Raw genomic sequence first — 21,239 nt, 5'->3', positions numbered from 1 at the left:
CTTTTCTTGCTTTTTCCACTAAGCGTTTTTTATATCCTACACAGACATAAAAATAAGCGTTCTCAATGACTGCCCTATCATCTAGTATTGGGAAAGTAAATCTGAAATTATTTTGATTGCATTAAAATACATTTTTTTTGTGATTAAAGAACTGGTCTGTTGCCACCTACAATAAACTTTGAAGTCCTGTGCTTACACGTTGATGTGTATAACACTGCTACTCAATATAGTAACACGCAAAAGGAAAACAACTGACTTGTGTAGAATAGTGGTTATTTAAGAAAATAGAAATGTGCATGATGTTCTTATTTAAATGAATGATTTATTGCAGTTTGAGAGAAAGCCAACAGCTTTGTGAGGTTTCGGGGAACCTACTGGTTTGGAAATTGGAACTTGGATTGGAAAATGGTTTTCATTTTTCTTTCCCTGCTCTTGGGAGGTGAAATAAGCTACAGGAAGAAAAAGGGGTAAAGAAGTTGTGAGCAAGGCCAGGAAGTAGCAGATCCCTTTGAGGAAACCTTCATGTTGTTTTTCCTAGTGGTGGTAGAACATGGTGCCAGTGCCAACCCTGCTGCTGTGCAGATTGCTCCCATTAGCACCGGCATTACCTCCCTTCCTCTCACCATTGCTGCCACAATGAGCTGTGCCAGCTCTGGCCCCAGCCAAGACCTTGTTCAGCTTTATTTCTCTTCGAATCCGGTTTTATTATACAGCAATCTAGTAGAGAAAAGGTATTCATACTTGTCTGCAGTGCCTACATGGATGATGTAAATGGTCAAATTCAGTGTCCAGCAGTAACTTTCTGGAAAAGTTTTTCTAAAAAAATTGTTTAATTCTCATCAAAATGTTTTTATATGCAGTAACTTCCCCTGTATACAGTTCTGTGCTCTCATCTCTCAAATATGTTTCCAGTTATTCTATATATTTGCTACCTTTTCTGTTTGTGTGTCGTTTGAAAGGATGTTTCCCACTGGCAAAATGTCAGGTAAATGAAAGAGTAAGAGAGGAGGGAATGGGCATTAATGGTTCAAAAAGGACTTCTGGATTCCTCCCAATTGTCCTGGGCTATAACTAGCAGAAATCATCAAAGCTAAAACTGTGACAGATGGTTTGTGCTTGTAGTACGAGTGGTTCTAATGACCGCTTTTGCTTCACAATGAGTGACTGCAGAACAGCTACTAGAAGGCTTCTTTTCAATCTCAAGCAGCTGACTGCTTTATTAGAAACAATTCACTTTTGCTTTATATTTGGGTTGTTTTGCTGCTTTTTCCTCCTACTGTTTTATGGCAGAAGTTAGAGCGTTTTGAGAGCTGGCTAGAGAAGAGAATTGACTCAAAACTTCCTCTTCTGCAGAGCCTCTTGTTTGCTCCTATAAGGTCCAACGTTTCCCAAACATGAAATCCACTCCTCAAATGGTACAAAATGCCAAGTCATGATGATGAAATAGAGACAACCTGACTCATGATTAGAGAGAAAGGATGACAATATGGGTAGTGATGTTAGGGAAAACAGATGACTTTAGTTTACTCTTTGAGAGTGGTCTAGATTATCCTAGATTATTATGTTGTGCAAAGTAAAATACCATCTGCTTCACTGGTGCTCGTAAGACAGCATGCAGTCTGTGATAACAGGAACCTCCTATATGAAATTTCCTTTAAACTTCTATGAGCACAGGAATCAATCTTCCTGAAAGAAGGAATCCTGACCTGCAATACGGTGTGAGGCCATTTCCCTGGCTCCTTGATGTTGTTTAGATTTCCCAGGTCTATGGTGCAACACTTGCTCATATTGAATGTAGCACACTGTAAAGTTCATGTGATTTCAGCAATATCTTGTAATTTACAAAAGCAATACACACTAATCTTTCTAGTATACTTCAAATAACAATGAATAATAGTGCATATTTACTCTGTACCCTGTCTTTCTATATTGGGTAACAGCAGAAAGAACAAACATTCCACATTCTTTGTGCTTCTTTATCCCATTTAATTCCAGGGATGCAGCAGAAAATGCACTTCTTTGCTAGAGTAATCTGATGGAGTAATACAACTTACTGTTTAAATGCATGCTATTTGTAACCCTGCTCTTTGACCCACCTTCTACAGAAACCTAACATGAGGTTCTTCCTAGAATTGACAAACAGACAAAATACCTCGCAAGGAGCAAAATGCTTCCAATAATGTTTCTTATAATCTGGTTTGCAGTGGTACCTAGTCTCCCACTTGGTAGCATTAGCACTATTGACACCATGCTGAGCACTGCACAGACCCAGAACTGGTGTCTGGGCTCTGCCACAAATGTATGCATCCACAGCCAATGTGTGAAGGGCACATCTCATTTGTCCCATCAGCCTTCTTCAGCTTCAAGGCTGTACTTTGAATCCGGTGCTCTACTATGCAAGACCAAATTTATGTAACGCCAGCCGACTCACTGAAGTATTTTAGATGTGTTGCAATGTGTTTTAATAAGATATTGACACGTTACATTCTGCAGTCCAAAAAGGGCAACAAGAAAGCAAAACAGACACCTGAAAAGCTCCCACACTTCAGAGCCGAGGACAGAAGCAGACGGAAAGGAAGCTCAGTAACTCCTAAGAAGAGCAAGGTAAGGAGCTGTTACATGTGTCAAGTGCCCTCGCTGTCGATTGCTGAAGCAGCTCTCAAGGCGTTGGCCTGAATCAGAGGCAAACCAATTTTGCTTCCATGCTATGAGTATTCTGGTTTTATGATCCAACTGCTGTGCCGTCTGCAGTTTTACATGAAGGAAACGGAAGATATTCTTGAGATGCCCTTCCAGCTGAGGCAGTGCCCCATTTCCCCCCCAGGAAGGCTTGCCCAGCCATGCTGTTATCAGTGGTAGGGAGATTCATCCGATGCTTGTTCCTCCTGTTTTCCGTGTGCTAATGGATTTCTCCAGAGCTCTCAGTGCTTCTCCCTTCAGCAAATACAAACACGTTAAAATTGCTTTAAAAAAAAAAAAAAAAAAATCAATGAACATTTAAGTGTTTGGCATCTCTCGGACTTTATTCTTTACCATTTACTCGACAGCTTTATGCTTGACTTTCCTGTTAAATACTCGTGCAAATGGAACAGGTCTAACACATCACAGCTGAATTCACTCTTTCTCCCTCTTCACGCTCACCACAAAACAAACGGTTTCAGAGCGCCGCGTGCAGCGGGGCCGGGCGCCTCGGACACGTGAAGCGGCGGCGCGAGAGCAACGGCCGCCACGTGCACGGGAAAGGGCGGGCAGCGGCCGTGCAGCGCCGCGATGAGCAAAAAGGGCGGGCAGCGGCCGTGCAGCGCCGCGCTGTAGCACGTTCTTCCTGAAGGGGGAAGTAGAGGAGTTGGTAAGGAGGGGTGAAGCGGCTGAAAAGGGAGGGGGACGAGTAGGTGGTCTTTTAATTTAGGTCTGTTTCTCACCATCCAGACCTATTTTAGGTGCAGATGCTTAGATTTCTTGTTCCCTACCCTGCTCTGCTTTGCCAGTGGCAATAACTACTCAGCCAGCCTTTGTCCCAGCCCGGTGCTGTTGAGGAATGCAGGCACGGTCACCCTGCACTGCAGCAGGTTCATCTGTGTATAAGTCTCTATAACTTATCGTTTAGGCTGGTTAACATCAGAGAATTTTTGTTTTTTCCTTTTAAAATTTAAATATGGCATCGCGCTGCTTGTGGGAATGTGAACTGTGCGTTAGAGCTCATGGGAGGGGTTTGGGCAGGGGTGGGCCGACCCTCGATGCTGCTGAGCTGAGGTGATGTTCAGGAAGGTATAAATGTAAATAGTATTAAAAAAATAATAATATTATATATAAAAAAAAGCTGTTGACTGTGGGTGCAGCTCAGGAGGGTTCAAGTAACGCTGTGTGTTTGGCAAAGCTGTGCTCAGAGTGCCCACGTGGAGAAAGTTACCCAAAATAAACTTCCCACCCTCTTTTTTTCTTTTTTTTTCTCTTCCACACTTCCAATACAGAAAAATTTTAAAAAGGCCTGGAGAGATGAATAATGCAGCAGCAGAGAGAGCTGTTCGTTGGTCATGCAGCTCTGACAGATCTCAGCAAGAGAAAAAGTGGCAAAATGTTTGTAGGGAAAATAAGAAAGCACTGCATAGACTGTGGGGTTTACATATCACAGAACTGAGAATTTAGTTGTTTTCTCTGGCGTTAGGTGTGAATGACGAGCAAAATGTGGGGTGATAATGGAAGGGTTGTTTAACACTGCTGTAACTGAAGCCCTACAAGGCTTTAGATGGTGAGGTCAGTTTTCAGCCATGTTAACATTCATTGCAGTGTATGACACGAATTGGGGTAAATTATTATTTCTATGTTAAAGCTGCACCAAGCTCGACTTAAAGGTAGGCTGCATTGAGAAATCAGCAATTTCATCAAATGATGCAGTGGTTGAAAGTGTCAGGGTGAGAGTGGAATGGATATGCTTATAAGCATGTCGTAAGATGTTAGCATTTTTTGACTTCTGGCTTAGACTGAGCTTAACTGTAAAATGAAGGAGCTTTATATGTAGCTGCTGTTGTATGCCATTTGACAAGTGCATAGAACTAGTTGCAGGTCACTACAGTTTTGCAAGGGTTTACCCTGATAACAGGTTTTGAGAAGAATAGCTATATATTACCAAAAAAAAAAGAAAGGCATTTGAGTAGTTTGATGGATATACCAAGACAGCCTTATTTCCTGTGTGTTGCCTAACAGGTGGCTCCCTTCCCTGACTGAAGGGTTTGCAGCATGGTTGAATGTGCCTTTGGAATACAGCATCTCAGGCATATCTAGAGCACGGCTTCTAAGTGAGGCACGTGTCCAAGGCATCTGCAAGCATAACTCAACTTGTTATGTGATGAAGCACTAAGTAAGCAACCAGAAATGGTGGTTAAACAGCAGTCCTGTGTTGCTATCAAAGTGGTAAATACATTGATATCTGTATAATCAAAGTGGTTGTGGCTCGCTACCATTCACTGAATGAAAAAAAAAAAAGCATGAAAGATTTTTTCTGCTTTTCACTTCTCTGAGTTGATTGGTTGAGATTGTTTCTTGCTCATTGACTGTATCAGTGAAAGATCTTAAAAAGAGAATTTTCAAATAATGCACTTATGATATGATTTGTGAAAAATTTGAATTACTCTCCTCCCCCAGACACAGTTTTAGCAAAAATGATGTAAAAATGTGTTTTCTCTTTACTAGGATGTCAGCCCTTCAACTTCATCGATGTCGCCATCCAATAACTCTGCTGCCATCACAAAAACTATTACCAGAGCTTTTCCTTTAAAGCAGAAAATGCACTTAGTCAATGGTAAGGCCCATCATCTGCAAAATATCAACAAACAGTCAAAAAGTATAAAAGATCTGGAGATCCAAGTGCTGCGGATGGAGTGCGAAGAACTCAAAAATCGGCTAGGATGCTTAAGGGTAGGTTAAAATCCAGTTCTGTTCTTAATACATAACTATGTCAGTAAACAGTTAAATCAGGTCATGGAAAGGTTATGGTTGAAGGAGACTCTGGACATTGTCTGGTCCCATTGCCCTGCTGAGGCAGAACTCCTTAGAGCAGATAGCCCATATGAAGGCAGCTTTTGAAGATTTCCCAGGAGGAGATCCCACAACCTTTTGGGCAACCTGTGCCAGCGCTCTGTTACCCACAGATTGAAGAACCATGTCCTGATGTTTAGACAGAATGAGTGTGCTCCAGTTTGTGTCTGTTGCCTCTTCTGGCTCTGGCACCACTGACAAGAGCCTGGCTCTGTCATCACTGCATCCTCCCCTCAGGTATGTATTGATGAGATCCCCTGAGCCTCTACTTCTCCAGGCTGACCAATCCCAGCTCTCTTAGCCTCTCCTCTTAGGAGACGTGCTCCAGTCCCTCTATCAGTTTGATGGCCCAACATGTGACTCTTCCCAGTATATCCGTGCCTGTCTTGTACTGGGGGGCACAGAACTAGGCACAGTACTCCATGTGCAGCCTCACCAATGCTGGGTGGAGGGGGAAAGATCACTTCCCTTAACGCATTGGCCATACTTTGCCTAATGCAGCAAAGAGATTGTTAGTCTTCATAGAAGCAAGGGTGTTCTGATACTATGTAGTTACCAAACTGTTAATTACGGTATTAGTAACGAACTCTTCTCAGCATTATCTTGTACTCATTTATATACTGTTACCTATCAGCAGCATCTTACAGCCTTCTTTTACAGCAGCACATCATATAAGAGAACATCCAGTTCCAAAACGTTTGAATTGTGCAAGTTGTCCTGCCTCAACCTGAGCTATTACTACTGGTCTTGATTAATAGGCAGAGGAGCTTAACTGCTAAGCATGAAGGAGTAGGGCAAAGTGGAGGATGCTGCTGATGCTATGGAAGAGAAATCCCAATCTTCTGGTGGCAGAAGATTATTAAGTAAAGAAAGTCAAATGCATAAATACATTGCTAGAGCAAATATTGTTCTCTCAGAAATTTGGCTAAGAGAAGTTCTGTTACTATTGCCACGTATTTGAGAAAACAGAAATTGAAATATTTGTCATTCAGGAAGGCCTGATGGGGCAGAAGCTGAGCAACACAGAAGAGCTACTAAAACAATCTCAGAAAGAGCTGTTGTGGCTTCAGAGACAATTATCACTTATCTCCACAGGAAGCCCCACGTGTGTTTTGGCAGCTAGCAAGGTGAGTGCTGTTAACAATTTTTTCAGTTCTAACTCCCATTTTACACTGAAGTAAGGAGGGGAGGATTCATCATAATTTTGTCTGGTTTTATTGAAACAGTGCACTGCTATTCTAAAACTGGTAAGAGAAAGGTAGGCCTTCTGAGTTATATTTTAAATAATTGTTGTATGTAATTTGTAGGGACCAGAAATAACATCTCTGGAGAGACTGCATTTGGTCTGTGAAAATGTATGCACTCTTGCTATTAAAGTGGCACTTCCTAGACCCTTATTGCATACAGAAAGATGTCTGACATCTTTCTGCATATCAGCAGGTACAGTCATTTTATCAGGATTGTTATTCTGGGAAGATTTCTTGGCATGACATACAGGACTGTAATTCTGTCTCCTTTCAGCAGTGCCATTAATGTGCATTCCTATTTACCAGCAGCCCCTCATCAGCATAGCTGCATCCAGCCCTGAACAAGCAAAAACGAATGTCAAGCCACATCAGATCTGATGCTGATGTTTGGCAATATAAATTAATGAATAAATATTAAACTGTTTATGTTAACAATGACGTAACCTCCTCTAGTTTTGCTAAAATGTGAGTCTTCATCTGCCACGCCTCAATAGGTTGAATATTTCAAGTTTGAAACCTAGATTTCTAAACAGTTGCCTGTGGTAAAGCATGTATTTTAAAATCCTTATACCAGTAAATCTTTGCTGATGGTTTAAAAGACTATGTGCTATTTTTGAGTTATTTAATTTACTTGTATTTTCCTTATTTTTGAACATGACATTTCCAGAAAGGTTATGGTAATGTATATATTTTACACACGTACCCCCATACACCCATGTCCAGGGTATACGTGCTTCATGCCTGCCTATGAGAAGGAATAAGAAGAGTTGGTTTTGTTCAGTGTCATGTATTATGTGATTTTACAGAGATCTGACTTATTTCCAGGTACCTGGCACAGGAATTTTTTCTTTTGCCTGTACAAATGCATGTGAAGCAATGGAAATGTTCGTTTGGTCTCTAGCTTAGGCGAGACAGATTTCTAAAATGTGTCACCTGGAATCTTCTGCTATTATTTTCATCACATGCTGCAGATCTGTATTTGTTGCTGAAGTACAGTGTGCGATGAGTGCTGATATGGTCGTACTTGGAAGGAATGTTTGGATTTAAAGCTTGCACATAGCTCAACTGAGGGAAAAAAAAATCTAACTTGCCAAAATAAGAATTGGAAAAATAAACAAACAAACAAACACCCAAAAAAAAACAATTTATGCCACAAATCAGTATAAAAGTAAGGCTGCACTTGCCTGATGATCAAAGCTGTAATCTAATCTGGGAAGGAACATATGATCCTGAGTAGGAGCAGCTTTTCTTTCTGAAAATACCAGAGTTTTGTTTTTTTCTGGGTACATGAGTAATCTCTGGGAAGGTCGTTTGGGGCTGAGATTGGCACAGGAGAGGAGTGGTCTCGGGTGCCTTATTTTTAGAAGTTGGACCTCCCATTCAGAAAACTGCAGTCTTTCTAGAATGTTACAAATAAGACATCTGGGGTCTTCCTGAACGTCAAGCACACATTGACTGATTTTTATCTGTTTCATTCCTACAATGGGGGACATTTTTTAGAGGAAACTTGTCACTCTAAAGATCACACTCTGATCTCCTGCAATGTACTTTAACAGAATTTAATAAAATAGTGCCTTGGGAGCACAATATTTCTTTCCTCTTTTAAATGCAAAAAGGAAAACACACTCCACAAAACTTCATATTTTCTTGATAATTTAATTTTTCTGAGCCTTAAGAATTCATTATATTATAATGAACTCATTCCCACAGTGGTCAAATTCTGAGTTAGAATAATAATTTAAAAAAAAAAACAGATCGAAGTCAGATGTTTTAAAACACATTTATTTAAAGTATCCCCTTAGAGTGCCTCCCTCTTGTTGCTGGGGAGAGGCTGGTGGCACACTCACAAGTTTTTGTGTGAATGTATTGGATACGGCTTTCTTTAGGAGAGGAAAGACAGAATGGTTAGGATGCTCCAGGTAATCTGTCTTAATACCCTTCTGCATTTGAGTTTCTAAGCCTTCCATTGGGCAGGCTTGGCTGTGAAAAAAAATTGCAGCTCACATTTACAGTTCATTGGTTCGTGCCAGTAGGCCACAGATGACCTACTGAGAAGATCCTGTGATAGCATTACTTGGAGGTAAAATAAAATCTCCCAGCACCCGCCTCTCCCTGAGTCCTCCCTCACAGAAACACACCCTGCCCTGATCCCACTTGCTGCTTGTCAGCTCCCGGCTCTGCTCCCTGCTGCTGTGTCAGGGTTAATACTATGTGAAAGAGAAACTGGCAAATAGGGAAAGCCATCTTTGTGTGCGTATGTGTGTGTGAGCACTGCTGTTTCATAGGCTCTGGCAGCTGCTGCATGGCTGATGATGCTCGCTCTCTCTTTTTCACCCTGCCTCCCTGCAGACAACTAATGAATCATTTCTAGCCTGAATACAAGCTGTGCAAACACACCAATGCTGCTGCTGCTGCTGCCGCCGCTGCTGCCGCCTCTCTCTCCAAGGTTGTAATTTGACACAGTAGACTGCAGAGCTCTCGGCAATGAATGCTGAACGTCGGAAGCACTTGATTTGAAGGTATGCTGAGATTTCACCTCTTCTAAAAATAGCTATTTCTGCTAAATGCTTTACAGGCAGACTGAGGGTGGGAGAGCTGCAGATTTGTACGTGTGTGTGTGTGCGTGTGTGTCAAGGGGAGAATTCTTTTTTTAGTTAGCAGTAATGCATCTGTAACTCTTATCAGAGGCAGACAAACTTTATTATTCTGCTGCAATTTGATGATGCCTTTCACTGAATGTTTTCTTGTAGGCGCTGCTTAGAATAATAAAATGTGTTAGTGTCATGCAGTAATACTAGGTAAAGGGATTAAATTCTTGCTAGATTATTCCATCCTCCCTCCTACTGATGTTTAATCTGGTGTCGTTTTCCTGTCATTTTTTATGGTTTCCTATGAAATAAATACTGTATTCACAGGTTTAGTGGTGCCATGTTTCTTTCCTGTATTGGTGTCTGTGGGCAAAGTTAGCAATCATACTGGCTAGCAGCTTCCCCCTCCCCCGCAACCTGAGCCTCCGAGCATGGTGCATATCAGGGTCTCCTTTTGCTTTGCAGATGTGTATTGTCATGTCGTGGCAAAGTCATGAATCTCTTCCAAAGCGATGCTGTTAATTAAATTACTTGTGATGTTTGTCTGGCATTTAATGCTAAATTAGACGCACTGCAAGTAAATATCTCTCTTTTTGTTGGAGGGAGAGGTCTTCTGCAGCTGCACGTATGAACACTGTGTATAGCAATGTTTGTGAGAATTATGCACGTGAATACATAGAGAAGTACAGCAGCATTTTATTATTGGATATGCAAACAAATGCTAGTTCAAATACTAGTTATTATTAGCATGTGCAGGAATGCTGTTCTCAGTATTGGAGGGAAGACTGCAGTTTTATGTCGGTATTTTTCTAACCTCACAAACTGGCTGTCACCAATAGGCTTGGGCAGACAAGGTATGCCTTTCCAATAGGAATATGATGATTGACATTACAATTGCATATGGTCTTAGTACTGTTTTAACTGAGAGAAATGTAGGCACACGTTGAGGCTTTGGTTTTTCTTTTGTAGCTACTGATGCCTGTTATTTTAGTGGTAAAACACTGACTGGGGCTTTTTTCCAGTTGCGATACTGATTTTATATATAAAATAGCTCAGTGGAATAACTAATCAATGAGTCTTGTCACTGCATCTAGTAAATACAGAGTCAAGTCCTTAAATGACTGGAAATTTTTAGAAGAAATATATAAAATTAAAGCCCTCCGTATTAAGAAATTCACTGAGAGTGTAGAGACAGGCAGATTGTACCAGGACTGCAATCAACAAAATTTGAATAAGGGCTGTTACTTAGCAAGGTTGAAAAGCTGCTTTAGGAAAACAGTGTGAAATATTAAAACAGAGGTCAGTGATAGAGTTGAAGTTTCCAGAAATTAATTACAATAAAAATTAACAGCATACATGAACTGATGTGGAAGTTACTCCAGTCACTTTTTATTTTACCTTTTTGATCCAGAGGTGTTACATTTTTATTAGAGAAAGGCTTTCAGGTTGACCCAGCTGGCAAATGAGAAACAGTGATTCAGATCAAATCTCACAGATGACAGCCAGGATTCAGTAGTATGAATGAAGTATGAATTATGAAATATACTTGCATTACTTTCAGTACCATAAAGGAGGACGTTGGGTCTTGTTTAGATGACTCTTGGTTGTTTTTCTTAAAGATCTGGTGGTTTTGTACACACTACTTTCTTTTTAAAAGGCCCTACTGCAAATTAAACCAGGGAAGCGGTCATGCTGCCTGCAGACAAGACAGCAACCTTGACTTTTCATTGCTATATACCCAAATGGTTTCCAGCTTGATAAGGTACAGCATGACTATACTTGAGGCAGTGAACGGAGATGCAGTGCTATTGCATACAAAGTGATGTGAGTGTGTGTACAGGGAGCACCTTTTTGAGAAAGGTGTTGAATTTTCTGAAATTGTAAGCAAATGACGGCTTTAAAATCAAGCAGCTGTCTGATACACATTACTCAGCTGTTGATTACAAGCTGCAAAATCGAAGCATCTCTCTCTATATGTGGCCAATCTCGTACTGATACAAGCTCTGTGAGTACTTTTCAGTGTACGCAGGATATGTATCTCTTTGTATGTCCATTCATTCTGTTTTACATATGTGTAACATGTGAACACTCGTAATTTAGATAGCTGTGTGACACTGTGTATGAATGGAATGTTTAACCACAGAGGTGTTCATTCTGCTGATAGCTTGTTACAGAAGTGCAGGCCTTTCTGGATTGCTAGGACTTGGAGTCCGATGCTTCCAATTGCTGGGTAATTCGTGTCCTCTGGTATTAAGGACTTTTCCTTTCTGTTAATCAAAATTAAATATCCAAAATCTCACTGGCTTTATTCTGAAATAGAGAGCTGGTTTGTCATGCATTGCTCTGTCCTGCCCGTTCCATATTTACATTGAAAGAAGTGTGAGATTTGAGAGTCAAGGTTGTTCTTCATTTAATTGAAATTGTTATTGGCCCTCCTCGGTGCTATGAAATATATCAGAGCAAAATACCTGTTAGGTAAGACTTTTTTCCATGGACAAATTTGTGTTTCAGTATTCAGCAAAAGCAACTGACTAAAGTAGAATTTTAAGAAAATCCTTTGTTTATTTTCCCTTTGACAGCATTATCTTGTCATGTCCTGTGAATGCTCTGATAAAGCGCAAACAGGTAGCGCTTCCTTTCTATCATTTTGCCAGTCTTTCCATACCCAGATGTAGGTAACTGAACCCTATTTAAGATTTTCTGAAACAATGTCAAGTACCACTGATGATTTTTCATCTGCTGCTGATCTTGTAGGCAGTCCACCACAGGTGAGAACTGCCATGAAGAACTGCTGACAGTAGCATATACTAGTTACTGCTAGAGTTGAAAACCATGTGCCAGAATCATCATTAAAAGTAGAACACAGACACAGTGCTGGAAAATGTTGTCTTGAAGAAGCTACGTGTCATGAAAACAGTTTGTGCTCACCAGGCTGATTTGCACGGTGGGTTCTTGGGAAATGACAGTGACAACGTTACTCTGGCAGAACAGTTATGTTATGGAGCAGGTGGTGAACAATGAAGTTTGGATATGGTCAGTGTGGGCTTTTTGCTAAATGTAACCATCTTCTGCTTAATTGCATGTTGGATATGTTTTCCTTTTATAAAGTATGATAGGAAAACCACCTGTGGTTGGCATTTTGAAAAGGAAATAAGAGTGGCATGTAGGCTTGCATCTCAGCACATTGGCTTCTGCTTGTAAGATGGGACTTGCTAAGGAAATCAGAGCGTGATTTCCAGTTCTGCCACAGATTCTGTGAATAGCCCTGAGCAAAATACTTGGTATCTCTTGGGCTCTGTTCTCTTTCTGTAAATGGGAATAATGATGAACACTTTCCGCTACATTCTACTTATTTTGTTGGCTTCAAATATGAGACCTTCAAACTGAAGTCTTCTTAAAACTTACAAATACCACAAGATTTATAAATCACTTATAAATCACTGGGCAGCCCACACTGTACATTGATGATCTGTTAAATATATGCGTATATATATGTGTATTACATACATATATATGTGTGTGTGTATGTATGTGTGTGCGTATTTCAAGGGCCAGAAGAATCTGAACTGATTTTGAGCTTTTTGGAATAACATTTTATTTGATTTGCTAAAGTTTCTGTTGTGCTCATGGGTATGAAATAAAGAGCCTAGTTTCATTGATAGAAGCAGTGGTTTGGTAGAAAAATTTGCAGTGAAAAAGAGGACTGCAAGTCAAATTTCATTTTAATTTTTTAAATTGTCATTAGATTTTGTCTTTACTGTTTTAGAAACAGTACAACACTTCTTGATTCTAAGGCCATAAGCACTGCTGTGCTGAATGTTTGATGTTGGCTGGCTAGCAGCAGCAGTGTGAATGTTATGGTGAAGAACAAAGAGGAAACCATAGGAAGTATGGTAGCACAGCAAAATCTCTCTTCTCTGTTTTCACAATTAGGAAAATAGCTTTCTTTTCTTTTTTTTTCTTTGAAAAGCATTCTTTATTTAAGCTTTTCGTCGGTGTGCCTTCATAAAAGCCTGAGCTGGGCTCAGTGCACTGGTGGGCAGCCTTCACTCAGCTTCCACTGAGGCCAGAATTTTATTTTTTTGTAGAGAAGCATAAATAACTTTTATAGACAGGTTCAGTTACATTTTTACACCTGATATATGGGGGGGGAAAAATGACAACAACATCTACTCTTGCCAATTTGGGAAGGTAAGGAAGCCCTTTCTGAACCAAGATGCCTCGTTTAGTGCTGGCTTAGAAAAATCCTGAATTGACACTGAAGTTCTCCAGAATCAGAAAATTATTCCATAATTTCACCATTTGAGCCCCTGCTGAATATTTCTTTACCTCTTTTTCATGTACTTGAAAAATGTTGTTACTTCTGCACCCAATATCATGATGCCTTTTTACAGAAATGGAAAACACATCCCCAGTAAGTATATTGTGGGGCTTGCTTAAAAATACACTGTAGCATTTATCAGCAGGGACTTTTAGAGAAATCTGTTGTAGTTTACGCCAGGAAGGATCGCAGAGCACAGTATCAGCGTGCTGATGAGTTAAACTCTCCCTGAAGATTAATAGTTGATAGTGCTTAGAATTCAGCTGGATGAAGCTTCTGACTGTCACTGCCGTAAGCAATGTGTGCATATTTACTGCGTTTTCCCTTTTCTTTGATAGTCACAATTAAAACTATGTGTTAAATCCTTCCCGTTCTCCTACTCCGCTGACCTCAATTCTGTATATAATTTAAAACATTATGAATATTGTTATTTCCAAGAGTATATTTTTTTTCTCTTCTCTCCTGTTTACTGCTTGCTAATTAAATTTTGTAGGTGGCAGTTTGAAATCTTAGTGGGACATGTCATGTGACTGCTAATGCTCTGCAGATCTCTATTACATAACCTTTAAGTAGTTTGGGAAAATGTGCTTGTGTCATGCTGGGCCTGACATAAGGCTCGGTCTGAAGCCAACAGTCTGATAGTGTTGTTTTTCATATATATAGAGAGAGAGCAACTGTAGAAATCTTGTGGATGGTTTGCTCTGGCACAAGATCTGTGCCCTCAGTTGTCAGGCCAATTTCCTTACTTCCCTGCAGTGCTTTGCAGTCTGCATTTTCTGCCTTTCCTTTAGCATAGAAGAGGGGAGGAGTTAGATTTAAACACTGACATAGCAGGTAATGATTACATGAATATTAAATGTAATGTGCTGAGATCTGTTCTCTTTTCCTGGTAAGTTTGTTCATTTTAGAGTTGAAGTGACCAGAGTACAGAACAAACACAGAAAACATCTTTATCTCTCTGACCCCTTCCCCTGGCTATGAATCTTCATTAAACTCTGGCGCATTATGCAAAATGAAAACATAAATCAATAGAGAAGTTTAAAAAAAAAAATGCTGTGCAGGGATGATCAATTTTTAATGCATGGAAATTCATTAGGTTGCTGTTCTGCAGGAGCATTTTTATAAGTGACAGCAGTGTGTCCACTACGAATTATAGCTCATCTCTCTTTTCCTGAATCAGCACCATCTTTTGCTCCTACTTTGCATAGTTTCACATTTTTGTTGCCTGAAATGTGTTTATATGCTATCCAGTGCAGCTTAAGCATTTCGCTGTTGACTGACCAGCGTTGTTCCCTGGAGAAAAAGTAAATCTCATTCTGGTTTCTTGGCCAAGATGTGGGTCTTATCTGAGGCTCTGATTCTTGATATTCTGTGTGTTCAGAGCAGGTCAGAGGAGATCTTTTTTACTTCAGCATTTTTACCTGCTGGGAAGGCTCAGTGAACAGGGGCTCCAACAAAAGTTGCAGTTAAGAACTAGGAACAGGTAGTGATGATGTTGGGCAGTGTGAGTTTGTTCTTTGTTTTTTTATGAAGATATTTTGTAAGTTTATCATTTCTTATTGAAATGCGATTGCGTGCTTCTGCATTTTGTTTTGCCTGTGCTTTGTAACAGCTCTTCTCACTAAAAGCTCTTTACAGAGTCCTTAAGAGCAATTAAGAATGATTTCTCATCATTTTGCAGATGAGAAATTTTCAAAGTACTTCAGGGTTTTTTTGGCTTAAGATCTTTCATCTGGATCAGTGGTAGATGTATGGATATTGTTTGTGGAGCCACGTCCAAAGCATTTTCCACAGCATTGGTTCTGTTAATTAAATGTTGGATAAGAGGGGAGGAGGGATAAGTATTGATATTTTTTAAAAAGCTTCCTTTTTTTTTTTTTCCACTTTAAATTAATTGACTGTTTCCCTATGTTGTACTCAAAGGAAACAGTTAGGAAATTGATAACTACTATTTTTAAATTACTGCTACTGTGAATCATGGAGGCTGTAGTCTGTCAGTTCTCCAAATGGCTGCTTGCTTATGCTGGGTATACTGAAACTACAAATGTTTCATTGCAGGTAGGGACCTCTGTTGTTCAGCTGCCTTAAATTATCTCAGTAAAGAAAAAGAAAGCTTCTTGTTTCTAGGCTACTGCCCCTCCACAACTAACATTCACAAGTAAGCACAAAGAACTGTCCTTGACATCAAATCTGCCTTGAGGATAAAAATGATGTTTTGTTTGTGGTGTGTAACAATTGCCAAGAGGACAGAATTTTTGTAGCAATCATGGATCTTTAAAAGGAAAAAAAAAAATACAGATCTGAGACATATAGCACTATGCAATTTATTGTTACTATCTGCAACAGCTATTAAAAGTATAATTGGTGACACTATCTAGGAAGAATAATGCATGTGCATGAGCTGTATTGCATTTAAAATTCCACGTTGTTCCAATTACTGGAGTTTCTTAATTTGTATCAATAACTGCAGGGCTTAGAAGATTTTTATTTGTAACGGCTCAGAGCAGTGTATCTTCTTCAGAACAGTTGTAAATCTTTGCTCGTGCATGAATCTTACTGGTGTGATCCACTGTGCCTGGGAAATAACACTGGGAAGTAATTTTTATAGTCCCATCAAGTCTCCTTTGTGGAAAACCTGCAAAGTCCCACAGGAACATTCAACCATCTCTATACATCATTATTGGATTGATAATAGAATACTATTACATAAATCATAAAAGCATCAAATAAGTAACTTAGGGAAATTATCACAACATCCTACTCAGTATTGCATATCACTTAAAATTACCACACATTTAAAAGGGGAGGAGAGCAATGTTAGAAACAAGTGCTGTTCTCCCTCTGCTTATCACGCTGCTCAGTCCTGCTGGCACCAGCTGTGTCTGGAATGGGCAGTCCTGGCCTCACCTCATGGGGGCCCAGGGCTCACACCTGGGTTCAGACACATGTGTGGTCATCAGAGAAATGGAAAGTCCCTGTGCACACATATTTGCCAGTTTCTGACAGTAACACATGGCTTCAGCTTCTACTTTCATGAAAAGCCTTCAGGATTCCCTATGGATTCTTTTGGGGAAAGATCAGGGAAGATGGATATCAGTGGTGCAGTAGTGGTTTTGCTCCTTCCATTTCAGTAAGTAAGAGTTGTGGGAACTTCTTTCACTTGATTGATGTATGAGGTTCTGGTAGTAATTCTCCTTTCTAGAAAGGATCTTCACCTGGCTTTAAAACAAAGAGCTTAAAGAAACATTCAGCACCAAATGCTTTTTAAAGTGAGTACTGTACAGTGCATGCTAAGGATAAATTGAATTTGCATCTGTAAACTTAGTAGCAGAACTTTTTAGAGTTAAAATAGCAGTTAAACCATGTCTTTAAAGAAATACATGTGCCACAGTCATGTGAAGGGAGAATGCAGAGCAGGCAGGGATGGCAGTAGTTTATTTTTTGTAAGGATGGGCTTTATGGTTAAAAACTGTTGAATGCATTGTTGCATGGACATACTGTTGTAGGTTTTATGGATTCGTGTGGTGCACTTGCAGCTTGAGTTTTCACAGGGCTTGCATACGTTGTCTTACTGCACAGGTGTTTTGTCAGAACGATTATCAAACCCATTTGTTTTAAAGGGAACATGATTTCTCCAGGTTTCTGCAACAAGTCAGTGTTAGAGTTAGTAAAATATATGAGAGGCTTTTACAATTTTCAGTTCTTTACTTTCCTGATGCAGAAAGTAAAAACAACAGAAAAAACAACAAAATACTAATTAAAAAAAACCCCAACCAACAGAACAACACAAAATTGTAGCAGTTGTATACACTGCATACAACTGGTAGAAATACAGGTGCTTGTAGTTCCCTAGGAGAAGATAGCATCAGTGTCAGTCTTGCTGTGCAGATAGTGCTTCTTAGCCCTTTCCTCCCTACAACACACGCAGAACTCAAGAATAGGGTTATCAAGAAGATGTAATATGCAACGTGGCATGCACTGCTTAGAAATCTCCCTTTATGTTGCCACCAAATGTTTTCTTTTGATATCTCAATGAGAAGATTTCTTCGTCTGTTATATTATGGGTCCCCCTCATATGAGAATTTAGTAGTTTGTAACATAAACTCAGTTTAATCACTTAGGATTCTGCTGTGGAGTTAACCTGAATTCAGTACTCCAAAGCTTTCTACATTAGATTATCTAGCTCATTATCAGGAGCTGAATTTATGTCTGACTACAAATGATTGCTAATGACTTATTCTTTTAGTTTGCATAGTACAGGTGTATGCATTTGGCTTTAAAGTCTTTAGCTGTTTGTAGAGGTACTATGGGTTTACTATGACTGGGATCTAAACTAAGCATGTCTGTGATGGTGGAATCTGGTAAATCTGCTGCTCCTACCTTAAATATATATATATATATATTTATATATACATATCTTAATATGATGGGGAATTCTCCTGTTCTAAGATCTTGCAGGGAAACAAGAGATCGCTGATGTTTCTAGGGAATGGTTCTTCCTGAGAAAATCAGGCCAGGATCTGTCTTTTTTATTTAGGATTTAGAATAGAAAAGTGTATTTCAAGACTTCCTTTCTTCTTATGTGAACAGTGGCTGGATTTTAGCATACTATCTGCACTGGGAATTTATTAATATAATTACTGAAGCTATGTATAGTTAAAATATTAAAGGAATCGGGCTGACAGGAAATGTAATCAATGTATAAAAACAAGCCCTTCTACAACAGTATTAGCCTTTACAGTCTGAAGCATTCCTAGTTTCCTTCCAGTACATTTTTCTACACTTGCCAGCAGCACGTGCAAGTTCAGGACCTAAAGGTGATGTGATGTTTCTTTTTTGTTTAGTCATATATTCCAGTCTTTGCAGTAATGACATTCCTGCAGAAGTAAAGTAGCATGTGCACTGATCTGCAGTGTTAAAGGTGAAGAAGTGGAAGGTGAATGTAAAAATTGTATTCTGATTTCTCTGGTTGCCTTGTTCTCATCCTTAAGGAAGGATATAACAAAACAAAGCTTTGTAACAAATCACTTAATATACTGTGGTGCTCCCTTTAACATACCCTAACGAGGATTTAGCAACCTATTTACAGACCTTACGAATCTGTCACTTGGGAAGTGAAACTTTCACAAGCTGACTCAGTCTCATTCTCTCCTTTCACCTACGGCTGTTTCTCTGTTGTTAACACCATGACATGATGTATTTTACTGATGTCATATACTGAGTGCATCTTGGCAGCCTGATCTTCTTACTTCCTACATTCCTTAGCGTCTTGTGAACCATGGAATAGTGGAGGGTCTACAGACAGGTAGGTTACTGGGAATGTGAAGGCCTTTTCCAGAGGAATTAAAGAAGCTGTTCACGAGCCAACAGTAGCCTTGGTCTTTCCTGTTTTGTGACCTGATTACCTTGTTGTTGTTGCTGACTCTTGGAGGAAAGAAGCATCTTTCTCTGTACTTATGAATGGACAGTGCCCTGAACTTCTCCGCTGCTAACTTACTGATTGAAATATTGAATTAATGAGGACTTCTTGTTAGTCACCTCAGAATGTGTGAGGTCATACAGTAAATGCTATCTCAGCACGTGTACCAGTAGTTAGAAATATGTCATGCTTGCTTAAGAGAGAGAGAAACCAAAAAAATCTCTCTCAGTGCAAATTCAAGAAGGAGCTTCAGTTTGTGGAGCTTCAGGCAGAAGATTTATATTAGTAAGTTATAGTGGCAATGTAAAGAAGTACGATATCTAGAACTAGAATCTGGTTATGAGGAAGAATATTTTAAGCTTCGAGGTATCTTCAGAGTAACTGAATTCCTTAAATGATGGAAAGCAGAAAATTGCAGGGGATTTCAGTTTCATTAACCGGATCAAAGAGGACGATAGATGTGCCCTGTGTTATCATCCTTTTGCTCAGAAAGTATGCAAATGGGGATTGGAGGAAAAGAGACAATCATTTAACTGATCTTCATGTGACTTAACTGGAAAGTCCTTTTCAACCCAGGCCATTCTATGATTCTATGATAAGTTAAAATAAATTCGTTCTCACTTCCTGGACTTAATTCTGGGACTATGATTATTTAGCCATTTAACTTGCCTTTGTTCAAAGAGCTCCCCTAAAAAAGGGCGAGAGTCATCAGCTACTGTAGGCACAATTTCATGTGAAATGAATGTATAAGCACAGATGTGAGGTTTCAGTGAACTGAGAAATGACTGGTAAGAAAAGCAAGTAGGAGATCAAAGTAACTTTGCTGTAGCTTTAGCAAGAAAAGAGACTAGTTATAGCACCAGTCAGAGAGAGGTTGTGAGCAATGACCAGTGCTCTGTCAGTGTGGTGCTTGTGTAATATGTGATAAAAAATTAGCTGGAGAAAAAAGCTTTCTTTTTTTTAGTATCTGTCATATAGTAGAGGTGAATTACATGCTACAAGTGCCCATTTTTCCATAGGCTGTAAGAATGCCCAGACAACTAGATCCAACTTAGGTGATTATATACCTCTAAGATAAATACATTATGCCTTGGAGATTTAAACATAAAATTTTGTTTAAGAATGTGATTCAGTTTTAATAATAATAAGCGCCAATTATCTGTATAATTGTTCTTTATTATTATATCTGTATAATTTGAATACATTTGGGAAAATTTATTTCATGTCATAATTTCTACGTAGATGATCCAGAATTATTTCTCTCTGAAAAAATGATTATTTCTCAAGTGGTGGGTAGGACCTGAAGGTTACAGTCTGATGTTGATGCTTCTCTCCCTGATGTTAGAATGAAGCAGTCCTACTTTGTACTCCACAGGCTGAAAATCTCTTTTGATTAGCCCATTAGTGCATGGCCAGAATGACAGATTATTCACCTGTAGAGTTAAAGCTGTGGACTGCAGTGTTTTTGGAATGCAGGGGAAAGCCTGCAGTGCTCAGGTGGCGGTGCTGTAGGACTAGTCTGTTTGTTAATGTTTTTGGCTGCATATGTAGGCACAGATCCAGCAAGGCTAATGCCAGAGGACTTGCACTTGGAAGAAAAAAGCACAAAAAACTACAGTGCTTTTTCTCTGCAGGTTCACTTTCTGTTTTAGCGGATACATTTAAACTTAGTCATTAAATCATTTATAGCTATCAACAGAGACCAGGTACCAGGTGATCACAGAATTAACAGAGGTTCTGCTGTTTACCACATACGTTGTTGAAAGTAGGAGAGAATAGAAAAATTGTGGACTCTACAACAGAAGCTCAAGATGTTGTTTGTCGAGTGATAGGAGACTGTTTTTGCCAAAATTATACATTTTCTTTTGCCAAAATGGGGATGTCAAACTCAGATTATTTGGCTATTGAAAGGTACCAGCTGTTACCAGATGCCTTCTGGCTTTTGTTTGGGTTTGAGAATTCTTTAAAGAGACAAATCTTTAGCTTCTCTACAGTTGTTTATGTCAAAGGGAGTTAGACATTCTTCTGACTGTCATTTTCATATGAAAATCCTTTCTAGATTTGAATTTTATGTTGGTAATAACTTTGGGCTTAAAGAGCTGATTCTTCTTAGAATTGTGGTGGTATCA

General features: G+C 39.5%; 1 protein-coding gene across 1 annotated transcript in view; it reads left to right on the top strand.

Annotated features, from left to right (window-relative positions):
- Positions 1 to 21,239, top strand: part of RIMBP2 (RIMS binding protein 2) — a 114,622-nt gene that overhangs the window by 1,740 nt on the left and 91,643 nt on the right. Inside the window, exons 3-5 of the mRNA XM_042828615.1 lie at positions 2,494 to 2,604; positions 5,191 to 5,415; positions 6,528 to 6,662. Of these exons, the coding sequence (XP_042684549.1) occupies positions 2,494 to 2,604; positions 5,191 to 5,415; positions 6,528 to 6,662 (471 nt within the window). The remainder of the gene's footprint in view (positions 1 to 2,493; positions 2,605 to 5,190; positions 5,416 to 6,527; positions 6,663 to 21,239) is intronic.

The sequence above is a fragment of the Centrocercus urophasianus genome, unplaced genomic scaffold (assembly GCF_019232065.1).
Source record: "Centrocercus urophasianus isolate 14NV4802_14NV808 unplaced genomic scaffold, USGS_Curo_1.0 seq_30, whole genome shotgun sequence".
NCBI lineage: Eukaryota > Metazoa > Chordata > Aves > Galliformes > Phasianidae > Centrocercus > Centrocercus urophasianus.
The sequence above is the reverse complement of the archived record's forward strand: the minus strand, read 5'-3'. Positions and strand labels throughout refer to the sequence as shown.